Raw genomic sequence first — 21,851 nt, 5'->3', positions numbered from 1 at the left:
CAGAATATAATTGTAAATTTGAAATGCACACATCAAGTTGCATTTCCAGGGTTTTCCCCTCCCAGCTGCTTTATGTAATAGTTGTTACTCTAAATCCACTATTTCAGTCCTCCAGCTATCTCTTCAGTAATTCTTAAGACCATAATCTTTCACCAGGACTCCAAGACAGCATATACGCTTGCAAGCTTGTTTAAAAGAAACATTGCAAAAAAAAAAAAAAGGACTAATTTAAGTCTCTAAGAAACAATTCCTTCTATTGAGGAGAAAGCTGGGAAGAGATAAGACAGAATCACAAGAGCAAGCATGCCAAGCAGCAGCTCAGAACATACCACCACCTCTCAAATTTCATCTGAATACCTCAAACTTCAACCAATTACTTCAACCATTTTTTTTCCTAACAACTAAGAACTGTGAAAAGCAATATACAATGACACTTGATAAATTTTTAAATGGTGCAGTTCATTTCTGGCACAGCATTATGTTCCTCTGCTACTACATAATGTTCCTGCCGCTGCAGGACAGAAGATGTTTATTGTCACATATATGAGTTAAATTTAATAGGATAAGATCTTCACCAGATGCTGTGATTTCTGAGTGTTGAAATGTCAACTTATACTCATTGATGTTTAATATTTTAAAGTCATCAAATGTTTCTGGATATTGGTCATCATCATCCCTAATCTGGAGGGCACTTATTCAACTGTACAAATCAGTAGGAGTCTGCAAGATGTTTAAGGGCTTCTATGAAATGCCTTGATCTTTTTAATCAAATGCCAAGTAGATTAATAATTACATCATGAAAATACTATTTCAACAACTGTCATTGAGGAAGCTGTGCATAATATGGTCATAGCAGCCAAGGCACTCAGCATCCCTTTAAACACCACGAGCCAGTTACATGCTTTGTTATGGTTTCTGGCAAAACTGCTCAGTGACATGGGCAGCTCATTCTCTAAACCTGTCACTTTGGCACTTCTCACAAATACTACACTCATGTAGAACACAGTTTGTTTTTAAAAGTGTTCTCATAAGGCAAAACAATTCCAAGCTTTCCCAACACAGTAATAGCTTAGACTATAACAGAGGAAAGTGTTCCATAGCAATAGAGAAATTTTTTTAATTCCTTGGATGTAAAATTTTATAACTCATGCATATTTGAAATACCCCTGTACAACATTAGTTAGCAGAGCAGTTTAACTGTTTTGTTACTTCTGGAGATGCTAGTCTTAACTCTGAGAGGGATGTGAGTGCTATCAGCCTGGTGGTATAAACCTGCTGCATCAAAGATTCAAAGGTTGCAAGAGCTCTATGACTCTGTGGATGGTATTCCTAGTCTGGCCTTCTGAAAGTGAAGCCATTTCACCCAGCTAGTTTTGCAAAACCCTAACTTACCTGGGTATGTGTTTAACAAGCCAAACCCGGTCTTAGTTTAGAGACTCACATTGGAAAGTCTATCACATGCCATGGCTGTAGTCTAATAATGAAAGTATCCTGTTTGCTAAAAATGCACACCTTGTCTGGGGTGGTTTCACTCACCTACAGCTTCCATTTTTCAGAAGGGATGTTTTTTCACCTTTCATAATATCCTCCCCCATGGAATCTGAAATATCAAGTTAGCACAGCTTAAAACCCTATTTTCCACCAACTAACTGTGGTAAACTTCCACACGAGCTCTGCTACCTACAGCTAAGCATTCTAAAAGAGCAGATTTAGCTAGGTTGCACTACCTTAACTGCACCTTAAGGCAAATTATCCCAGTTAGTGGTGTTTATGTTATTTATGGAAACTTAACAAGGCATGGCAAAGTGCCTACATATCTGACCAATCTGACCAACCATATCTCATATCCAGCCAGAGAACAGCAGCTGTGGGTACTATTCCTAATTCTTTAGCTCTTTCTATGCCCAAAACCACAATAATCCATCATGTTGAAAAAGCAGGAATTAATAACACTAAACACTCACCTGAAATTGCAAAAAAGTCATCATGGTTCCAAACAAACAGTACCTCCTCCTTCCTTACCTACTGCAGGCTAAAGACAGTAGAGTAGAAATTGATGCCCTGGTAAATGCAAACCATATCTCATTTTCAAAAGCACAGTGGAAACTTAAATCAAAATCCACCTTTTAAAGGGAAAAGTGATGATTGTATGGGCAGTCTAAGCACTCATGCTAAGCAACAGCTAGGAAAAGCAGGTGCCAGTGCTTTCTATTTCTAGGTATGTGGTTATGATAGTGGTAAATGTGCCTTGTCATTAGCTTTCAAGAGTAAGATACTTCAAATAATTAGTGGTTTGCTTCTAGCATTTGCTACCCACCTTCACTCATGAGAAGGCTAGTAAGTTTCTGCCTTCAAACCACCAGTAGGTACATGCCTGATAATCATATTATAAGCCACCAGAAGAAAAAAGCCTTGTTTGGAATGTGCAAATTGGCTGAACCATGAATAATATATATGTGGACAACTGAGAGAAAAGTTAGGCCTTCAGTTGTGAAACAGAAGACAGTTACCAAAGCTTCCATGTGCCTCACCAAGCTCCTGGCACACAGCCTCTTAACCAGAGAAAAACAGGGGAGAAAAAAAGTGCTAATATATTATTGAACTTGACAGGGTGTTTGAGACTGTTCAGAATTTCTGGATTCTCTAAAGGCTCTAATCCAGAATTTCTGTAGCAAAAGAACAGGGGTTATGACTCTCTTTGAACCTCAGTTTCCCAATCACAATTGACAAGTGTTGAAACAATCTGTGTTAATTTCCCACAACTTCTAGAATTGTCTATAGAAACTGTAATTAACACACCATTGCATCACTTTTTGCCACATATTAAGCAACACAAGTTGAAACTATGGAAATACTAATATAAATGATTGTACTGAAGTTTAATGGTGGCCTCAAAAATACAATGGATGAAATCATGGGAAGCTGGAAATCTGTGTTTGAGTCTCTAAAGACTAAGAGGCTTCTCATTTCCTAGTTCTCTGTTTTAACCATAGGCTTAGATACAAAAGTTGTTCTTAGTTGTAAGTCACCAACAAAACTTGTCTCCTTCTCTCACATGAAATAAGGAGCTTCTAATCCCTTCCAGTCTGTATAGGATGAACTTTCATGTCAAATACAGGTACTTTGAAATCCTTTTAGGGTCAAGTGCATATTTTTTAAATAACAGGATATGCCTGATTCTTCATTCTGAACCCCAGTTCATGAATATTGGTGATTTAGCTGGAATCACATTTTTATTTTCCTTCATAAATATTAAAATCAGGGGACATATATGTATAAGAATCCCTAGGCTGCTCCTGCACTAATAAATATTCATCATGCCAATGTGGCCTCAGGGAAAAGTGAGAACAGCAAAGCCCCCAGCCAGCCAGAAACCTTAAGGCAAAAGTATAAATGTGAAAAGTAAGGAGTGTGTGAACAAGAAGGTGATGGAGAAATAAAAACAAACAAAAAAAAAGGAAACACGTTTTGGTCATATTTTCCTTTCCAGAAGAGTTTACCAATCCCTTCCTGCTGAATGTCCTCCTATATCTATTATCCAGAGCAAAGAGAGAGCAGATATGGCTTTAGTTACAACCAGACAGTGTGGTATTCCTGTTTACATGCAAACTTGGGTTATGTTAGCTCTGAAAGCCTCATGGCCTGGCACTGTACTTACCAGATGAGAATACTACAAATGCAATAAAAGGATCAGCTTCCCAGATTTTTGACTTAAGGCATTCCCTTGTGGTAAAGCTGGGTGAGGAAATGGAAGAATAGACTGAGAGGAAAAAGGGAAATTCAATAGCCCAGAAGCATGTATTGCTGACCTAGTTACTTTGTGAAGGCTTAAATAAAGAAGCTTACGAAGTCATGACTATTACATGGTCCCCTCTGATCTTTTCATGAGGATGAGAAATGGTTGTTTTCAGTTCAGAAAGGAAAAAAGATTCTGTATGTAAAGTGTCTCTTTGTTGTGCTGTGAACTCCCTGGAGAGAGTATCAGTCACCCTGCAGGGGCTGGAATAATGAATGAATCCATCAGGGAACAGGCTTTCTTCTCCTGTGACATGCTTTGGGGGACCACCCACACACATGTCAACCCTTTTTCTGCAAAGTGCTGCCTCTAAAGCCTTCCCCTGTCTCAGCCAGCAAGGATCCTTCATCCTAGAGCCTTTCATTGATGGAGTTTAGCTACTCAGGCTGAGGAGTGACATGACCATGGGTCTCCCACTTTCAGGGCAAAAGCTCTAACCACTGTAGGAAAAGGAGGCAAGGCAACCGTGAAAATTGGTAATAGGAGCTGTGGTGAGGTAGAAGGTACACAGCAGGGCAGCTGGCCTACTGCCACAGCACAATCACTGCGGAATCACAGATCTCCTTGTATGCCAGAGACAAATGAGAAGGGTAATTGCTGCATGCTGGTGGGCAGAACCGGTCAAAGGGAATAAAAGATCAACCACCATCTGCAAATGGCAGCTCTTCTCCATTGGTTCCTGACCGCAGATTGTTCAAATTTTTCAAAATCTCATGAAATGTTTCCCATTAGTGAAACACACAAAGATTTGCTCCTTACTTCCTGCACCCTTTCTGTAAGTTTCTCAAGAAGAATGGAGCACATTGAAATCACTACCCAGTCACGTTAAAGGAAAGCTTAAGACAGCTACAGAGCTAAGAGCAGAGCATCCCAAGTGGAGCCTGAATTTGCACAGGGGATACTAACTGCATAAAGAAGGAATATTTTAAGAGACTAGAGGTGGAAGAAAAAAGCTGGGAAATAAAAAGATGTAGTTACATCTATCCTATTTCCCCAAGCACAGACTTCAGTGGCCAGAAGTTATTCACATACACCGCCGGCTGCAGTACGTGAAGGTACGCTGAGTCCTGATATAACTATGACTTCACATTTGCTCTAGCCACAGAGCTCCCAAAGCATATGGAAGTTGGTCAGGACAGCCTGGTAATGCTAAAATCAGGAGGGCAGCCAAAATGGTAAGAAATTTAATCTTCCTTTGAGAACTAAGACCTGTCTTAAATTGTTGCTGAAGCGGTGCTATCCAAACCACTGATGTACTGCTACTTTTTATAACAAGTTTTCAGCAGTATCTAAGCTGCTAATTAGGCTCAGGGATCAGACCAGATCAGTATCTCAAGACACAAGAATCCTGGATAGCTGCTTCTGCTTTTTTCCCTGAAAATAACCACAAGAGATAACCCATTACTAATCATCTGTGGTCTGCTTCAAAGTTTGGCCCCTTGTACAGCAACATTAAAGATGTGCTTACATTAGTTAGTGAGATGAAATCTACAAAATTGCCACATTATCATCCAAAAGCCCCAGGCACCATCAAACCATGCCAACAGGTATGTATAGGCATGATGAACTTAATCCCATTCTGGGCTGCAGAATGCACATCAGGATTAAAACTGGAGGGAGATGGCTCACCTGCATCTCACATCTAAAATATTTAGATCCAGGAGAATTACAGGTCAACACTTGATAAATCTAACTGAACCCCCTTTTCTTGCAAAGTCAATAAATTGAGAACCAGCTCACTTATGATCCTTCTGAGTAAAATGTTTAACAAAATAAAAAACCACATCCACATTCTGAGAAGGCCTTTGTTCTTTAGTTCTTATTTTGCATTCTCCACTTTTCTTCCTTATTAACTACACCAGCACTAGAAGCTTATCAATGATGAGGGAGCTTCAGCTTTCATACATCTTAGGAAATGCACACAGGTGTTTTCAAAGGAAAGGCCTCATCTTGATGAGAAATCCTCCTTCTTATATATTTATCTTTTTTTGGGACTACCTATCCCGCATCAATTCATCTGCATCCTCCCAAATTCCCCTACCATGACTCTTCCTGGGCAAAAATCCTTAATGATACCTTAAAAGAAGATTGGAAGTGTTCTCTTTCTGAAATCTCCCACCCTTAATGTTCTGAGGACTTCAAAAAATTGCAGTCAAATTACTCTTTAGCTCCAAGAAAGAGAACCAGATCACTCTGGCTCCTGTAAGACTGATACCACAAAAGCCCCCTCGAGGGAATTACAGCCTCATAACATACAGTTGCCTATTATTTATTCTGTGGCCAGATTCTGCCAGCTGGTATAAATCAGGGCAGGTTCCTCGGCTTCAACAGAGGAAGCTGATTTATGCCAGCTGACAGTCTGGCTGCACACGCTCCACTTGCACAATGCTAGTTTTTAAAGAGACCTGTTAAAGTGCCCCAGGCACGTAAGAACCACGCTCACTCGGGTCTTTACTTGGAAAATGTTGCTCCAAGGAATAGCACTGAGACCTTCCTGCTGCTCTCTGGGTGTACTGTTCAAATTCACAGAAGAAAGTCTCTAAGCCCTGACAGAGCCACCATGACCTTGGGAACAAATATGCATTTTCTAATGTCCCCTGCATAGACCAGTTTTTTTAACTGAGCTTTAATGCTGCATTAAACAAAGCCCCTGGGAATATCAATGAAATGTTTTGGAAGAACTGATCGGCTGCAGAGAGGGCAGAATTGATCTTTCAAAACTTGTGTTACTGGTAACTATAAACACACTATAAAGAATAGGGTGTGACTTGCAAATCACTGGCTAAACGTATAGCTTTGGCTGCTTGATAAATCTTTATTTTTTTTTACCTTAAAACCTCAGGTATCTACTTAAGAGAACAGGGAAACAGCTCCTTTGAGGGTGTGGGCTGTAGTGCTTGGGTACAAACAGAAGACAGTAGGAACAGAAGACAGCTTTCTAATACCTCTGGTTTCAGATTGCCATTGAAAGGCACAGTGTTAATCCCAGGTGTCACTGTAGGGATGTAACTGCTAGGTAGGTTGTCAACACAAAGCATGAAGCATGCTCAAAGTGTGAGGAAGCAGACTCCTCTATCTGCTCCTGAAATCCATTAATTTCAGTCCAATTTTTGCCAAAACACTGCTCTAGGTGAGGAGAGAACTGGAATCCTGAAATCAGACTAACAGGACTGTTAATAATCAAAATTGTGGTTCCTTTGCATGACACAAATTTCTGAATAAAGCAATTTGAAACAAAGACTAGAAGACCCCAGCCATTCAGAGCACTGCCATTCCCACCCAACAAGGAGCAAACGAACGCATGGCTACAGGTCAACCTTAAAAATGCTGTCAGGGGAATGTTTTTCCCACCCCACAAAGTGCTTCAACATTTCATACATTCTCATATTCACAACAGAGTGAAACCAAAGTCATTTGAGGTGTTAGATATTGGGATGTCTATATATGCATGCCCAGTGGGAGTGACAGCCCTCCAATATCCTGGGGAGAGTGGATAGGGGGAGCTCCAGTTTCAAATGTGCATTTTGTGAGTCAGGCCATGCACTTAATCCCACCTTTCTTCCATTGACCAGTGTTTCGTCTAATTATTGATTAATGATTATTTTTTTATCTTTCTATATCAGAAATTCCACTGTGGCCTATGGAAGAAACAAAAAAAAAAAAAAAAAGGAAATGTTTCCTGATGAAAGTACTGGTACATTTCCACAAATTGTCTCAGTTTTGACAAATCAGCATTTTCCCATGAAAAACAGTGTCAAAAACTCTCAACCAGCTCTAATTCCAACCAGATTAACTCAGGGATGAATGCCAGCAGGAAGTTCTTGCTAAATACCAGTTGTTTGAGCAAGGGAAAACTTCTTCCTGAGGATCTTCCCAGAGGTGAAAAGGCTTTAAAACCCATATGAAAAAAAGGACAGGTAGTTCCAGCTGTAACAACTACAATGGCATTCACAGCAAGAGAAAGAGCAAGGAAATGGCATATTTAAAAAAATATGCATGAACATGGACAAATCAGCAACTAGTACTTCCCCTGCCAATGTTATCGTTTCTTAAAATCTAGAACAGTTGCTAAAGCTTTGCAGCAATGCAAACAAGCTGACATTAGTCTATATGAACTGCTGGGCAGGGCCCTTAAAACACGCTTCAATTTCAATTCTGCTTAAATCTCTAGAAGCTAATGGACACATACAAATCATGAGCATGCTGTCACCAGGAAAATGGATTTAAGCAATTCCTGGTGACATTTGCTAGTTCTAACTACTCCTCTGGATGAGATTCCATCAGTGCATGGCGTTTGAAGCAGTTTGCTCTCTTTACATATCTTACCCTAAACATCTGTACACAACTAAAACCATGTTCTTTCAGGCAGTAGGATATAAAATGTTGTACTCAACAAATGCCAGCGCTGCTGCTCTGTCACTATGCCAGAGTGCAGACATAATATGGAAAACAACTGCTAAAGATTTAGCTGGGTCACTGAGAACCCAATTCTGCAAATGCTTAGTGCCAACCCATTGCTCAGGGGTATTTGCCCTGTCCCAGTATGTACGCCCACTCCTTGCTGTAAAAGCAATCTATCCCCTGTAGTAAGAAGCTTCTCTGCTGTTTCTTAATACACCTGCCAGTGAAATTAAACTTCCAAAGGACTTTGGCTGTCAAAGACAAAACATACTCTTTCTGATTTATTTTAGTCTATTTTAACCTTCCAGAATAAGAGTTCATAGAAAAGCGCAAGTATTTTTTCTTCACCTTTCATTTTATTCTTGAAACCATTTTATAAGGGTTTAAAAATCACTTCCCATTATCCTATAGGGAAAACAAACACAAAAAAACACCACAAAGCAACAAAACCCCCTCTAACACCAACAAAATTTAAGGCTAAAGACCAATTAAGTAACCCAAACCTCAGCACTCACTCTCTTAGACTAGGATTCAGCCAACTTTCTTTTTCATATCAGGACTGGCACTCCACTACTTCATGCTGGGAACCCCTTGTACTCTACAACATCTTTAGAGACTGGCTGATATCTCAGTCAATTTTACTGAGTTTGCAATGCTCTGGCAACACAAAATATCTAATGTTCCTGGGATGTGCCTACTCGGGTATTTCCCCTGAGTCAAAAGGCTCCTCTGGGGCAAAGGAAATGACGCCGTTGTCTCCCACCTACCTCAGGGCATCCTTTCATTCCTCCGCTTGGCAGGTGCCAGAAGGGCTGTGGGAACCATGGGAAAATCAGGGCTGTAGCAGCCCATGTCCCCACTGCTGATCCCGGGACCACAGAGGTGGCTGGAAGCCCTGCCTTTCACTGTGCCACCAATGCTGGACTGCGGCCCTGCCAGCCAGGGTGGAGATTGCATGATCACTTTCATCAGAATCTGTCACTGCACGAGTGAGCACATTTCATACCTAGCTGATATAAATGCACCCTGTTATGCAAGATCCAAGAGTAATAGATTGGGCACGACCTGTTGGTGTTGCTCACTTTGGCAGTACTGGATAGGGCACAGCTCTTCTGAGGACGGAGAAGTGGCAGTGAATGCTAGCAAAGTGCATGTAGCACCTACATACATTACTGAGAAAAGAGTTCTGATGCCAAAAATGCAAAAAAAAAAAAAAAAAAAAAAACAACCAAAACCAAAAAACCAACAAAGTATCACTTTAAAAATACCTTGCAGAGGAAATATAAGCATCGGAAACTCCAACAACGGGTGCTACAGTGATACTAGGCTCTTTTTTTTTCTCCCCTCAAAAGAGCAAGTGCTTTCTAAAAGACTTTGAAAAAAAACAAACTTGCAAAAACCCCCACAAATCAAACCGCAAGGAATTTTCCTTCTGGTAAGAGCCTGACACCATATTTCCTCCTGTGTTCAGAGTTAACCTTCTCACAATGACAACTTTTATTTGGCACCGTTATAAGATGCTGCATCTTTCAAACTGTAACAATTCATCCCAGAAAGGAGTATTCCATTTTGAAGCAATGTTGTTTGGCTAAATATATGTCATATAATAGTGTTTATAAAACATGAGTGAAAAAATACTCTGAATATGAAAAACTCTGAATTACTGCATTGCCCTTTTTTTTTGAAATTACTTTTGAAACTGTTTCAGGGAACCCGCTATAACTCTGTATAACTCTACCAATGCTAATGGAACTATATTCATGTGCAGCAGCTTAAGATCCGGCTCATGATTTTTTAATAGAAACCATTCCAATATGGAATTCACCACCTGAGTATTAGAGAAGCTTGTTAATGCCAATGAACTAAACATAGCAAGCAAACAAAAGTGTTTTTCAAAGTCTTAGGTATAAAAGTCTCACAGTTCAAGGATACCCCATAAATAGAAGAAAATGCAATACCATCTCTGATATATCCCAACTTCCCTCCTGAAATACCTGGAAAAATGCCAGTTTTAATGGGGGACAGGAATGCATTTTAGACTCAATCCTGTTACAAACATGTTCCATCCCGTTACAAGATGTTTGCCCTCCAACTTCCCTTTTGCAAACATCTGAAGCTCTAAATTCGACTTTCCTACTATAAAATTAACTAACTCTGATACGCCTTTCAAAAAAAATAGACAATAATGCAAATAGAGTTTGGCTGAATGGAGAAATTTAGTTCCTGATGTTCAGAGATGAACAATTATTACATGAATGATTCCAAGCAACAAATTTGTAGTTATGTTAACCCAAAGACAAACTACAAATTCATATTCACTTGAACACACTAACACAAATTTCTTATGTGGGCAACTGCTGTTTTGCACGGACATTAATTGATAAAATGCTCAATAAATCATTCAAAAGCATTCAAAAAAAAAAAATCACACCTTGCCCCTTTACTCTATGCAAAAAAGGTCAATTACTTCTGTGTGGTACAGGACATGAGAGTATCTTTTTCAAAGGAGATAATTCCTATTGTACCTGTTCATGAATTTGCAGGTTTGTCCAAAATCTTTATGGAAATGTGTCATTCTTGTCTAATATTTTTCTGTGAAGAATGCTAAAATGAAATTTTAGCTGGTGCTTTGTTAACCAGCCATCTGGTTAGTTAGAAGGCACACCTGGGAACTGAGCTCTTCTGAGACTGATATATCTCCTTTTTTTTTAGCCTCACTATACTGATGAATTATTACAAAATAAGTAGCTTTTTTTTTTTTTCTGTTTTACTTTCCCCCAAGCATTTGGCAGCTCTAATTTTCATTCTGGTGCCAAAAAACTACCAACATCCAAACCTCACACTTTCTCCTCCACAGAACTGTTGCTCTCTGATCAACTCTTCCTGTAATAATAGAATTCTATAGCACAATAGAATCCTATGTGATTATCAAAACAGCTTTTGGAGCTATGGAATAGATCACCTGACAAAAGGTCTACTCAGTTTTGGTTACTGTAGGCTGTAGATGAAGATGAGTATGAAAAATGCTGGAATTGTAACCAGTTTGTGTTCTTTTTCCTCACTGGACATATGACAAGAAAGAAGAACAAACTCTTGAGCCATGCCCACTTTTAAAAATCTACCTATAGTTTGAGACTGTCTGTAACTGATTGAGTGTAAAAAAAAAAGTAAAATAATAAATAACACAAGATTAACAAAAGCTGAGCTTCCGCATTGAATTTTTTTTGTGATGGGAATCTGCAAAAGTTTGAGGCTGGGGTCAAAATTAGGGCCATCGCTAGTTGAGTATGATTTACATTAATGAAAAATTATAGAAAATATATATAAAAATAAAAATAAGCTACACCCCTCAAATTTAATATAACTTTGAGTTGTGGGACACCACAGTGGCTTATTCTTACACTGTTCTTTTCTTCTGCCCTAAGCTTTCATGAGTAACTTTGCAGGTATGCAAAACCTGTTGACTTTGACAGGGCTGTTAATGAAGCATGAAGTTAGTCAAAACTGCACATAGCTAAAGGCAGTAGCTATTCAAGAGTTATCCACTTCATGTTATTATGTTTCAGCCAAAATTTGGGATCAACTACTGACCATGAATGGACCAGACAGGAGAATCAGAGGGCCCAGGGCAAAGTTTGTAGAAGCCCTGGTGTCTGCACACCTTACCTGAAGACTAAAACTAGATATGCCATTACAAGACATCTTAGAAAGCTACTTAATTCTTCACAAGTGTTTCAGATGCAGTTTGCTGCAATCTCCTGTTCTCTTAGGTTCATCACTTGTTCTGCAACGTGATTTAGGGCCTAACCTTGATATCACAGATGTTAATTCACAGATGTGGGTAACTACTCATAGGACAGAGACAGAAAGCTGCTCAGGGCAGGAATCTTGTTTTTGCAGCCGAACTTTAAGCTTATAGTACATTATAAATTATGATATGAAGAAAACTGCAAACTGCAGACCCCAAACACCTATCTAAGGATGTCTTGGTAGAAGCAGGGTAAGGACTATAAAGTGTCTCTTTAAAAGTGTATCAAACAACATGCACAGTCAGTCCCAGAGGAATGAGTGCTTTTCACTCCAACAGCTCACAGTCACGGCTAAACTCTGCTCTCAGCAGAAACTCTCACGAAACCCAAGTTTCGGTAACCAAGCGCAGACCCGCACAGCAGCGGGCTCTGTGGCCACGCACAGGCCCGCGCTCTGAGAGCCACCCGAGGCACCTCCAGCCGTGCGGCCGCGGCTGTGCAGCGCAGCCGGTGCCCAGCCGAGCGGCGGTGCCGGGGCCGGAGCGCGCTGCGAGGGGGCCGCGGGTTCCCCGGCCCGGCCCGGCGCACGGGGCCGGCTCCAGGTGCGGCAGCCGCCGCATCAGCTGCGGGCAGGGCCTGCAGCCCTTCCCCCGGCCACCGCAGGCAGCCCCCCAGATGCCCTCTCCGGGCTCCTCCGGCCCGAGCAAACCCTGCTGATTTCCTGCCAAATCCGCTCCTTTCTCCCCCCCTACTCCCTCCACGGACGGACCTCAGCTTTGGCCGCGGAACCCCGAGATTCCCAGTCCTTTCTTCCCCGCTTACTCTCCCGCAGGGCCATCAACAAACACGCTCAAGCCTTCCCGAAATGTTTCCAGCCTCAAAACTTTCTTAGCAACCGCGTCCCCCGCCTCCCGCGGCGGACGCCTGTCCCTCGCCGCCTGCCCCCGTCCCCTCCCGCCCCGCTCCGGCCCCGGCAGCTGTCAAGCGGCAGCGCGGGCCGGCGCGCACTTACCCCGGAGCAGAGCGGGGACCGAGCTGCCCATGAGCACCCAGAGGGAAAGGCGCAGCAGCAGCCGCCGCAGGCTCCTCGGCAGCCGGGGAGTCATCGCGGAGCCGGATCGGCGCGGCCGGCGAGCGGCGGGCGGGGCGCGGGGGCGGCGGGGAGGCCGCGGCGGCGGTGGCGGGGCTGGCGGGGAGCGGGGCTGCGCCGCTCCGCTGCTCGGGACCGCGGGTGACTCACTGAAACTTCACTTCGGCGCTGCAGGGGAAACAGGAAATCTTAAACTTCGCAAACAGCTGGGCAGGACTTTCTTACTCTTACAGTAGTTCCTTCTCCCCCTTCCCACAGTCACCCCCTCCCCTGCTCTCGCCCTTTTTCTTTATTTTTTTTTTTTTCCTTTTAACATGAAACCTCACCCAGTTTGGTGTCAATCATCTGCCAGAGGCCAGCCCCTCTCAGGTCTGGCTCTCCCACCACAAGCGCGGTCGGGGCCAGCCCCGACGTGCAGCCCGGATGGCTGCGCCTGCCTCCCTCCGAGGCGGGGACCGGGCACAGGCACCCGCCCGGAGCTGCACTGTGGCTTGCGAGGAGTCTCAAAGTCGACAGGAAACCGCCAGCTCGGAGGGCTACTACTCGCTCGCTGCGAGTTGAAAAGGACCCGGTCGAGTCATCTGGGATATGGGGACTTTGCAGAACTCCTCCCCGCATCCGTATCCCTGACCTTAACGATGCTGCAGCAGCAGCCTGTTTCCTCCTCTGCAGAACGGGCATCATAAAGAAGCACGTAACCCCCAGATGAACTAAAGCAGGGAGCAGGGAGGTTGAAGTCAGGGTAACAGCAGGAAATACACAGACTAGCTGGGCACTCCGCTTGCAGATGTTGAAGCTGACTGGGACAACTTGTCACCTGATGCTTGTTTTGCTCCCAGATAGGCTGGTTGTGCACTACTTTATCTCAAATGCTGTGTATGTGACACAAATGAAGTTTGTCTCCATCCCTCTCCAAAGGAACTTCTACCAGATTTTGCCTTCTCTGCACTCTCTAGGACTCAGAGAGTAGGATCACACTGGTGATCCACACTTTTCATGGCCCAGTCAGAGACTGTAAGAACCATTCAATTTTGAACCTGAATAAGGTTTGAGCTCTCTGCCAGTATAAATCCAGCCACTGTATAGCCAACAGTTGTATTGACGCCCACAGTCTTTCTTCCTCTCTGATTTAAATAGCTGGGCATTGATTGAAGGGTAAACTGATGCAATGGGGATAATTTGAGGACAATTGTTCCAACGTTGTTGATTCGCTTTTGTCTCAGTTACAACACTAGTTAGAGATACAGATCTGGGTATTTCAGAAAGAGGGCTAAGCCCTCAGGGGGAATATATGTAATCCATATTCTGAATGTCCCAGATCACCTCTGTTCAAATTTGGAAATGTTTGCATAAAGAATTGAATTGGCCTATAACAGACATTAAAAAAAAATCCTTGTGCTTTTATGTAAATTTAGTTTTAAACACTCCCTAAATGCATATTTTCACCATGGAGTCTCAGTTTATGGTACAAAGTCTCATAAACCTTTCTCCAAGAGCATTTTCCTCTCTCTCACCCTCTTTTAATATAGTCAAGATTCACTCAAACAGGTGGTGGTCACCACCCTCCAGAGGTAAGAAAAGTTGCAGACTCCCCTTTGAGCACAGACTGGAGTGTTCTTATCAGTTCCTGTGCACCAGCTCTGTGCTAGAAGGCGACTGTGTTTTCAGTATCCACTTAAACAAAAGCAATTCTCAACCCCCACAAGTATATACTGGGTGCTGTACACTGCTCTCTCCTCAGAGCTGTCAAGTTGCAGGTGCCAAAGAGTTGCTGTTTGCTTAGAAAGTTGGCTGTGTGTGCTGAACTCTCCTGTTAGTTTCTGGTGACTACCTTCCAACATGAGAAAAAAAGTTTAAAAGCAAACAAGTACAGATTTAATACTACTATTCAAACCTGTCACGATCCAGGCGTGACTTGGCAAGCCTGACACTGTCTCACTTGCATCTCTCTCTCCCTCACATGAATGCTATGGCTCTTCTCCAATGCAGCCATATTCTGCCCAGTCTCTCTCATCCAGGGTCTGGCAGTAGGTGAGGGGCTGGCAGGAGATGGAGGCTTTGGGAAGGGCTGTACTCAGGTTTCCAATAGTCTCAAATCTTTGAGTGCAGCCAAGCATCACTGCCCCTTCTCTCACATGAGGTGATATGGCACCTGTTGGCCAGCAAGGGAGGAGTCTGCTACAAGTGGACTTCATGAATTTGATATTTCCATGTAAGCACTGCCTTGATTTTTACAGATGCATCATGCAGTGAAGATTTTGCTACAGCTGTGCTTTGGGTGTTCAGAGAACCTATGAGAGTGAGAGATGTTACTAGAAAGTTTTTGTGTGGAAGGAAATCTTACCTGGATACCCTCAGGGGAAGAGTAGTCACCAATAGCCTATGTGGAAGTTGAAGTAAAGCAAATTTTGGTTTACAGATTTATCCCAGTCAGGCTTATTAGCAAAAACTCATATTTTGCCTTTTTGAGTACTACAAACCTCCCTGTTAGGGCCCAAATGCAGCTTAATCAGGATTCCCTGGACAAGCAAAATATATGAAACAAGACTAAGCTGGTAATTTCTTCCCACTTCCTTGTTCATAGCCCCCAGTTCCCTGTTTTCAGATAGCAGTTTCTTCTAGATTGAAACTGTGAGTATTTTAACCTCAGCCTGACTGAGGTAGAGAAAGAGTCCTCTTCAAAGAGTGGGAGATTAAAGGTGTAAATAATAATCTCCAGCCTGACAGGGTAAGGGAAGACAGTTACTTTCAGTTCCTCACTTATAAAAGACAAAATATCAAAGCACTGAATATGGTGTTTTCTTTCTAAGCCTTTGAAATATATACTGAGAACACAAACAATTTAGTACCTCTTGCATCTCAGGGTCTCCTAGTGAAAACATGCTAACTGCTTCTTGCTGCAGGTATTAAGTACAGCTTTTTAAACAGTCCATAAAACTACCAAGTAGAAATTATGTCTCTTTGTTATTCTATTTTCTAGCTTTCAGTATCTTATTTCTGTCAAAATCCCCCATGAACTACAGCATTATCCTCGTAGAAAAAACACTTTCAAGCTTCTACAAAACATGCATTGTTACTAAAAAGCTGTTGTTTCACTTATCATACACTCAAAACCATTCTGCTCACAGTCACAAGCCACTGATGTCCACAATAAAGCAATTATTTTGATTAGTTTATTAATTCCAGTGTTGTTTTATGTAAGAATCCCAGAACAAGATAGTTCCCAGACACAGGATTAAGTGAGGCCTATACAGTTGCACTAGCAGAACATAATATTCATGCCTGTGTAGGGTTGATGTGCGTGGGGTGAGACATCTCAACTTTAGCTGCCTAAAAGTTAGCCTTGGACTGAAGTTCCAGGAGACGGCTGAGAAAACCCATCGCCTTCCTCACCATCTGATGGAGCAGTCCTGTTTTTTCGCTGTGATGGAATAGTCCCAGATCAGGTTCAAGAATCAAAGGATGGAAGACAAACGCTGGATGAACAGAACTGCCATTATGGTGGCAGCAGGCTGTTGATCACCCACATTCCCTTGGTCACACAAGGAGGCAAAGGAGTCTAGATATTTTAAAAACCTTCTAAACACAATGAGCTCATGATAGGGAGCATAATTAGCCCAGACATCTACTTGGTAAGTATCTGATTATAGATGACATGAATCCTAAAGAAAATGCTCTTTGAATTGTATACATCACATAAAGTAAGCTGCAAGATGCTTTACCCATTGGCAGTCATTGGAGTTAATGCCTGTCATTTTTGTTTGGAATGACACAAGGCAACCAGGTACATAGTATGCTGAAATTGCCTTACTGAAACTATTTATGAAGTAACTAGAATAAGTAGCTTGACCCAAATAAAAACATTGATGACTCTGGACAAGTTTTGTCATAACTACTTTCAAAATAAAAATAGGAATTCTGCTTTTTTTTTTTTTTTCTAAATAAAACTAGGAAAAACTGACATATCCCATTTTGATGTTTTTATTGCGATACAGATTGGCTTTTGTTTTGAAGCAGACTATTAGTTTTGATTTTATTTTTTTTTTTGTTCTCACCATTTTACATATAAAAAAGGACATGGGAACAATATTTGACACTTTGATTTCACTACAGTTAGGCAAGAAGTTTATTTTTCAGGGAAAGTTTGGCATTTCAGTTCAAATCAAAGTCAAATTTTGTAAGCCTGTATTATCTGAAACTCAAAAACTCTGTTCACTGCAGCGCTCTGTTCACAAAACTGACATTTGCCTGCTAATTTTCAAATTGAGGGTGCTTGGCATGGAGCATTAGCCTTTCAGCATCCTTGATAAAAGCTCTGCCTGTCTTGTGTATCATTGGCTGAAGAACACATTGTCCTCTTTGGAGCAGTGGGTAACTGTTGTGCCCTGTATCGCCATTTGAATCACATTTCACTCTTAATTTAGGTTATCATAGAATACAGAATTACAGCTACTGTTAAATGCAGTTTTCTTATTTTGTATAATCACTGGTTTCAACTTGTTATTGATAATTTGCACCATTATGAGAACACATGCAGCCTCAAGCAAGGACATTTACAAAAGGTTACATTCATTGTAAAATGTTTTTCAAAACTTATAAAATGTGTTTGGACTTAACACAGCATTTATGCTTATCTCATAGATATAATCAAATTAAAACATCTGTTGTGTGTAATCATCCGTCAGAAAAAGGAAATCAGCTTGTTATCAACTCCTGCATACATCAGAGGTAACAACAATAATGTTATCTTCAAGATTTATCTTAGTAAAGCTTTCTGCACAAATCTCCTGAATGACACTTATCAAAAGGAGGTTTTGAAATATTATTTGAATTAGCACTCCATTCTCAGGGCACTGCTGTTCACATATCTCTGACTTTTAGCTATAATGCAAATCAACCTTTTCTAAGCTTCACCGAATTGGCCTCCTCTGTGTTTACTGTGACTGTGTAAATACCCTGTAACAGTGAAAGCAGAACTATGTTAGTGTCAGAAGAGATATCTTCTGCAGTGCTTCTGGCAGGAAACACCATTAATGTCACCACAAAACCTTTAAATGAAAACTTCCATCTTATTTTTCCAAAAGCAAAGGACATTTGGAGACTTTATACTGTTTTCTTCAGCCTCTACCAATGAGTATCTGAGCTGGAGGGAAACTTGCACACTTCCATAAGTGTGTTGTATTTTTGTGCGGGATCTTTTACATGTATAAAGAACTTGTAAAATTAAGTCTAGATGATGTGGCATTCTCAAAAGACATGAAAACAAATTATTACAGATGTACTCTGCATATAATTTAAGTTGCTCAAAAATATGGTTACCCATGGAACCTGTCTTCATTACCGCATAATTTGTAGTATTTACTATCATCAAAGCTTGTTTTTATAGGCTGTTCATTAGAAAGAATTTGAACATTGGATGCCAAGCCTCAAAAAATATCTGAAACTATCAAAGAACCTCAGTAGTATAACACAGAGGCCCTTCTGTTTCATTTTTCCCACAGGAACAAAAGGGAGTTGTGAATCTATCATAAAATATATCCCTAAATCTAATCTGAAAGAATCTCAGTACTTCAACCACAAAGCCCCAGAACTGAGGAAAGCATCCTCCCACCCCACCAAGCAGAAGATCATCTCTGTGCTGTTCAGGAATGCAGCACACTGATGATGTTAAAGTGGCTCATTTGACCGCGATCTTTAAACAAATTTATTTGCGATAGCACAGCTGTTCCTCTCAGGAAGGAAATGCACGCTCCCATAATTTTTATCTGCAAGGCAACTTTATGATCTGCGGTCACAGGAGGTGGCTACTGTGCTTTAGAGGTCAAAAGCAAGCAGTTCAGGAGGATCCAGAATGCCTTGGGAGTTGGATATTGCTCCGACAGAGCTGACCCCATAACAAATGAGCTAACTGCGGCTTGCAAATAACTTAGCTAATAAAATTAACTTTTACTATTTTCCTCTTCTGTGACTAAGATCTTCATCAAACTAGCCTGCAAGCCCCATTTTCAGGCTGTGCACACACAGTCTCCCACATCTTCCAACTGGTGTGACATCTCCCCAGTCGGATGATGGTGTCCATGCAATCCTACCAGCCTTGAGTGTTGGGCAAGCATTTCCAGTCACATCTCAGGCCAGAGTGGCCAGGCCACCACCAGTGGTTTCAACTCCTGGCTGTAGCAGTCGAATGCTGAGCAGTGAAAACTACACTGTGCTCACCTCAAACTCTCAGATGTGAAGAGTACCTACTCTGTCTGTTAAGTTGGGACAAATATTAGGGCATTAAAGACCTCTGCAAGGATGAGGCAAAGATTGTTAAACCACAGCTTTAGTGATACTCAACATTCCCTGCATTACTAGAAAAACACAGGGGCTATTAGAGAAAGCTTTAAGGTAATTTGCACCCATTTTGTTACCTTTTTCAATATTAAAGTGTTATAGATAGTTCTTAACTGAGGATTAAATTCTTTGAAGATAATAAAAGATTTATATTGACTCCACTGTCTATGGAAAAATAACACAGTATTTTCTGTCAATTTGACAATTCTGGAGTGTCAATTTCCAAAGTTCTGTGCCCAGATATTGACTTCAATGCGGGAACAAATGCACATTGCTGGTTCAAAGTCAGTTTTCCCTTCCATAAATAACGTGTACAACATTTCTTGCTCAACTTTGCCCTGTGTGTAAGGATATTTCTGTCTTTAGAGAAAGCAGTTTGGTAATTCTTCTGCCTACTACAAATAGAGGTGGAATTGACAATGATGAAAGACGAAAGTGTGAGTGAATATTTGATGTCTCTTCACATGCTTTGAAGTATAGATAAGGAGACATCTTGTCCAGTGCTACCATAGTTTGATCTCTAAATCATGCAGTAGCTGGAGCCTTCCTGTCCTGAGGGACCTCTGCCAATCTTATATCAAAAAAATGCTCAAAAATTGAGGAGTTTGTAGGCTTCATGGTGAGTAAAACAAGACAGCCAGGCAGCAGAGTGGGATGTTGTGCAGAGAAGTGTAGTGATGCTCCTTAGGGAGTGAGAATATCCTGTTGAAGTCAGATTGAATTTTCTAAAGAGCTTTTATAGTTCTTGCTATTTATTTGATGCATGCATTTGCTTGCCATAAATACTAGCCTGGTTTTCATCTCTATCTTTCTTTGATGATTTCTGAAAAACATACTAATGTTTCAGAAATAAGATGAGATGGAAAAATCAACTTCAATAATCTCCATCCACAAATGAAAAATAATTTACAGCTGTCTGCATGACATTATTCTTATATGATTTCAATGTTTTTCCTTTAAAGGGCATGCTGTTCTGAATTGGCATGTCTTTCTTTTCTTCATTTTGTTGCCTATTTTTGCCTCAATTCTTTGGGTTCCTTTCTCCCATTTCTCCTATTCTCTATTAAATCTTTCCTTTGTTTATTTCAGTTAATTTGTTCTGAGTGTTATAATCCATCCCCACTGATGTTTCCTTTGGGTGTCAACTACAGACTACTATGTAAAAATTTAATTTTTTTAACATCCTTGCTATTACTACTATGTCAAACAATGCTAATGTTAGTCTTACAAACTGCTTTTCCAAAACTGTCTTTGCTTGTGTGTGCACATTAACATTTCATCTGAAAAGACCATGACTATTAGTTTCATAGTTAGCAACTACCACACTCTCGTAATTAAACAGTGCTAAAACCTCTGGGCCTCACATAATTGTTTTTAGCCAAAACCCTGAATAAAGGGCACGGGGAAATGAGTGTGGCATAACATACTTCACAGCTCATTTATTTGCCCTCTTAACCACAATAAAGAGCCCCAGCCCAGGCTGGTCTCCATTTCATTACCATCCTCAAAAATGTCTAGCTATTTTCAGATGTGCTGATAAGCCGATATGTAACGTCCTGTAAAAAACACCATGGCACAAGGTCCCACCTTTTCTAGCAGTGCAATCATATCTGTGTGTGTGGGGCTGGCAGCTGAGCTGGGCTTGGCGTACCAGACTGAGCTTGGCCTCCTGGACAGAACCTGTTTTCACTCCTGTCTGATCTACTTATGGATCTTGGTGGCATGTTGAGGAGTGCAGTTCCTATTTTCACTGTAAAAAGGTGTCTAATTTGCAGCAATGACACTAACTGCATTCTCTCACCTGGTCCTTCCAGTTGTTGAGTCCTCTCTCAGTCTCCCTGCAGCTATTTCTAGCCCCTCTGAGTTCCTGGCAGCTGCCATTTCCTGCTCAGCCCACTCAGCACATTGCATGGTTTGCTAGGCAGCAGCCCCCAGGGCTGGCATGGTTTGACATTGTTGCTTTCGGTTGTTGCACCCTTCAAAGAAATGCTGGGGTACATGCGTTTGTCTATCCTGTGTGGGTCACACTCCATGGCTCTTGTGAAAGATTTTACATGGTATTTCCTGTTAAGTTTCTTAAACTCAATAAAGATTCAAGGGGAAATGCTATCTGAAACACCTACTAGGTCACTGCTTAGTTTCTTTCCATACTTAGCTGCAGTGGGCAAGAGAATTTGAAGGGCAAACAGGATTTTTTGCACTTCAGTGGTGTGATTAAAGTTTGCTGGTGTCAGTCATACTGTCAATAATGATTGACAAGGTGGTTTTCATCTCTGAATTTCTACCCATAAAAATTTGGAGTAAGTACTTCTTGGACTCTTTAAGAACTTGGATGTCTAGGTGTTGTTTATTGATTAGTTTTGATGTTGTTCATCCTCTTGGGTGTTGGTGAGAACAGTAAGAATCTGTCAAGGACCAAATTTTACACTGACATTTCAGGTATTGTTCCTTCCCTTGCCCACGCTAAGCCAGACATGGC

At 41.4% G+C, this 21,851-nt stretch overlaps 1 protein-coding gene across 5 annotated transcripts in view; it reads right to left on the bottom strand.

Annotated features, from left to right (window-relative positions):
• TGFBR2 (transforming growth factor beta receptor 2) overlaps positions 1–21,851 on the bottom strand; it is an 83,310-nt gene that overhangs the window by 47,442 nt on the left and 14,017 nt on the right. Inside the window, exons 1-2 of one of the 5 annotated variants that reach the window (XM_038125053.1) lie at positions 13,363–13,518; positions 12,959–13,204 (exon numbers count right to left, since the gene is read on the bottom strand). In XM_038125053.1, the coding sequence (XP_037980981.1) occupies positions 12,959–13,052 (94 nt within the window). In that variant the 5' untranslated portion in view covers positions 13,053–13,204; positions 13,363–13,518. Of the gene's footprint in view, positions 1–1,536; positions 1,601–12,715; positions 12,898–12,958; positions 13,205–13,362; positions 13,519–21,851 lie in introns of those variants that run through there. The other 4 variants (XM_038125045.1, XM_038125063.1, XM_038125079.1 and 1 more) reach the window with 4 other exon arrangements.

Source organism: Motacilla alba, chromosome 2, assembly GCF_015832195.1.
Source record: "Motacilla alba alba isolate MOTALB_02 chromosome 2, Motacilla_alba_V1.0_pri, whole genome shotgun sequence".
Classification (NCBI taxonomy): Eukaryota; Metazoa; Chordata; class Aves; order Passeriformes; family Motacillidae; genus Motacilla; species Motacilla alba.
This window is presented reverse-complemented; position numbering and strand designations above follow the sequence as displayed.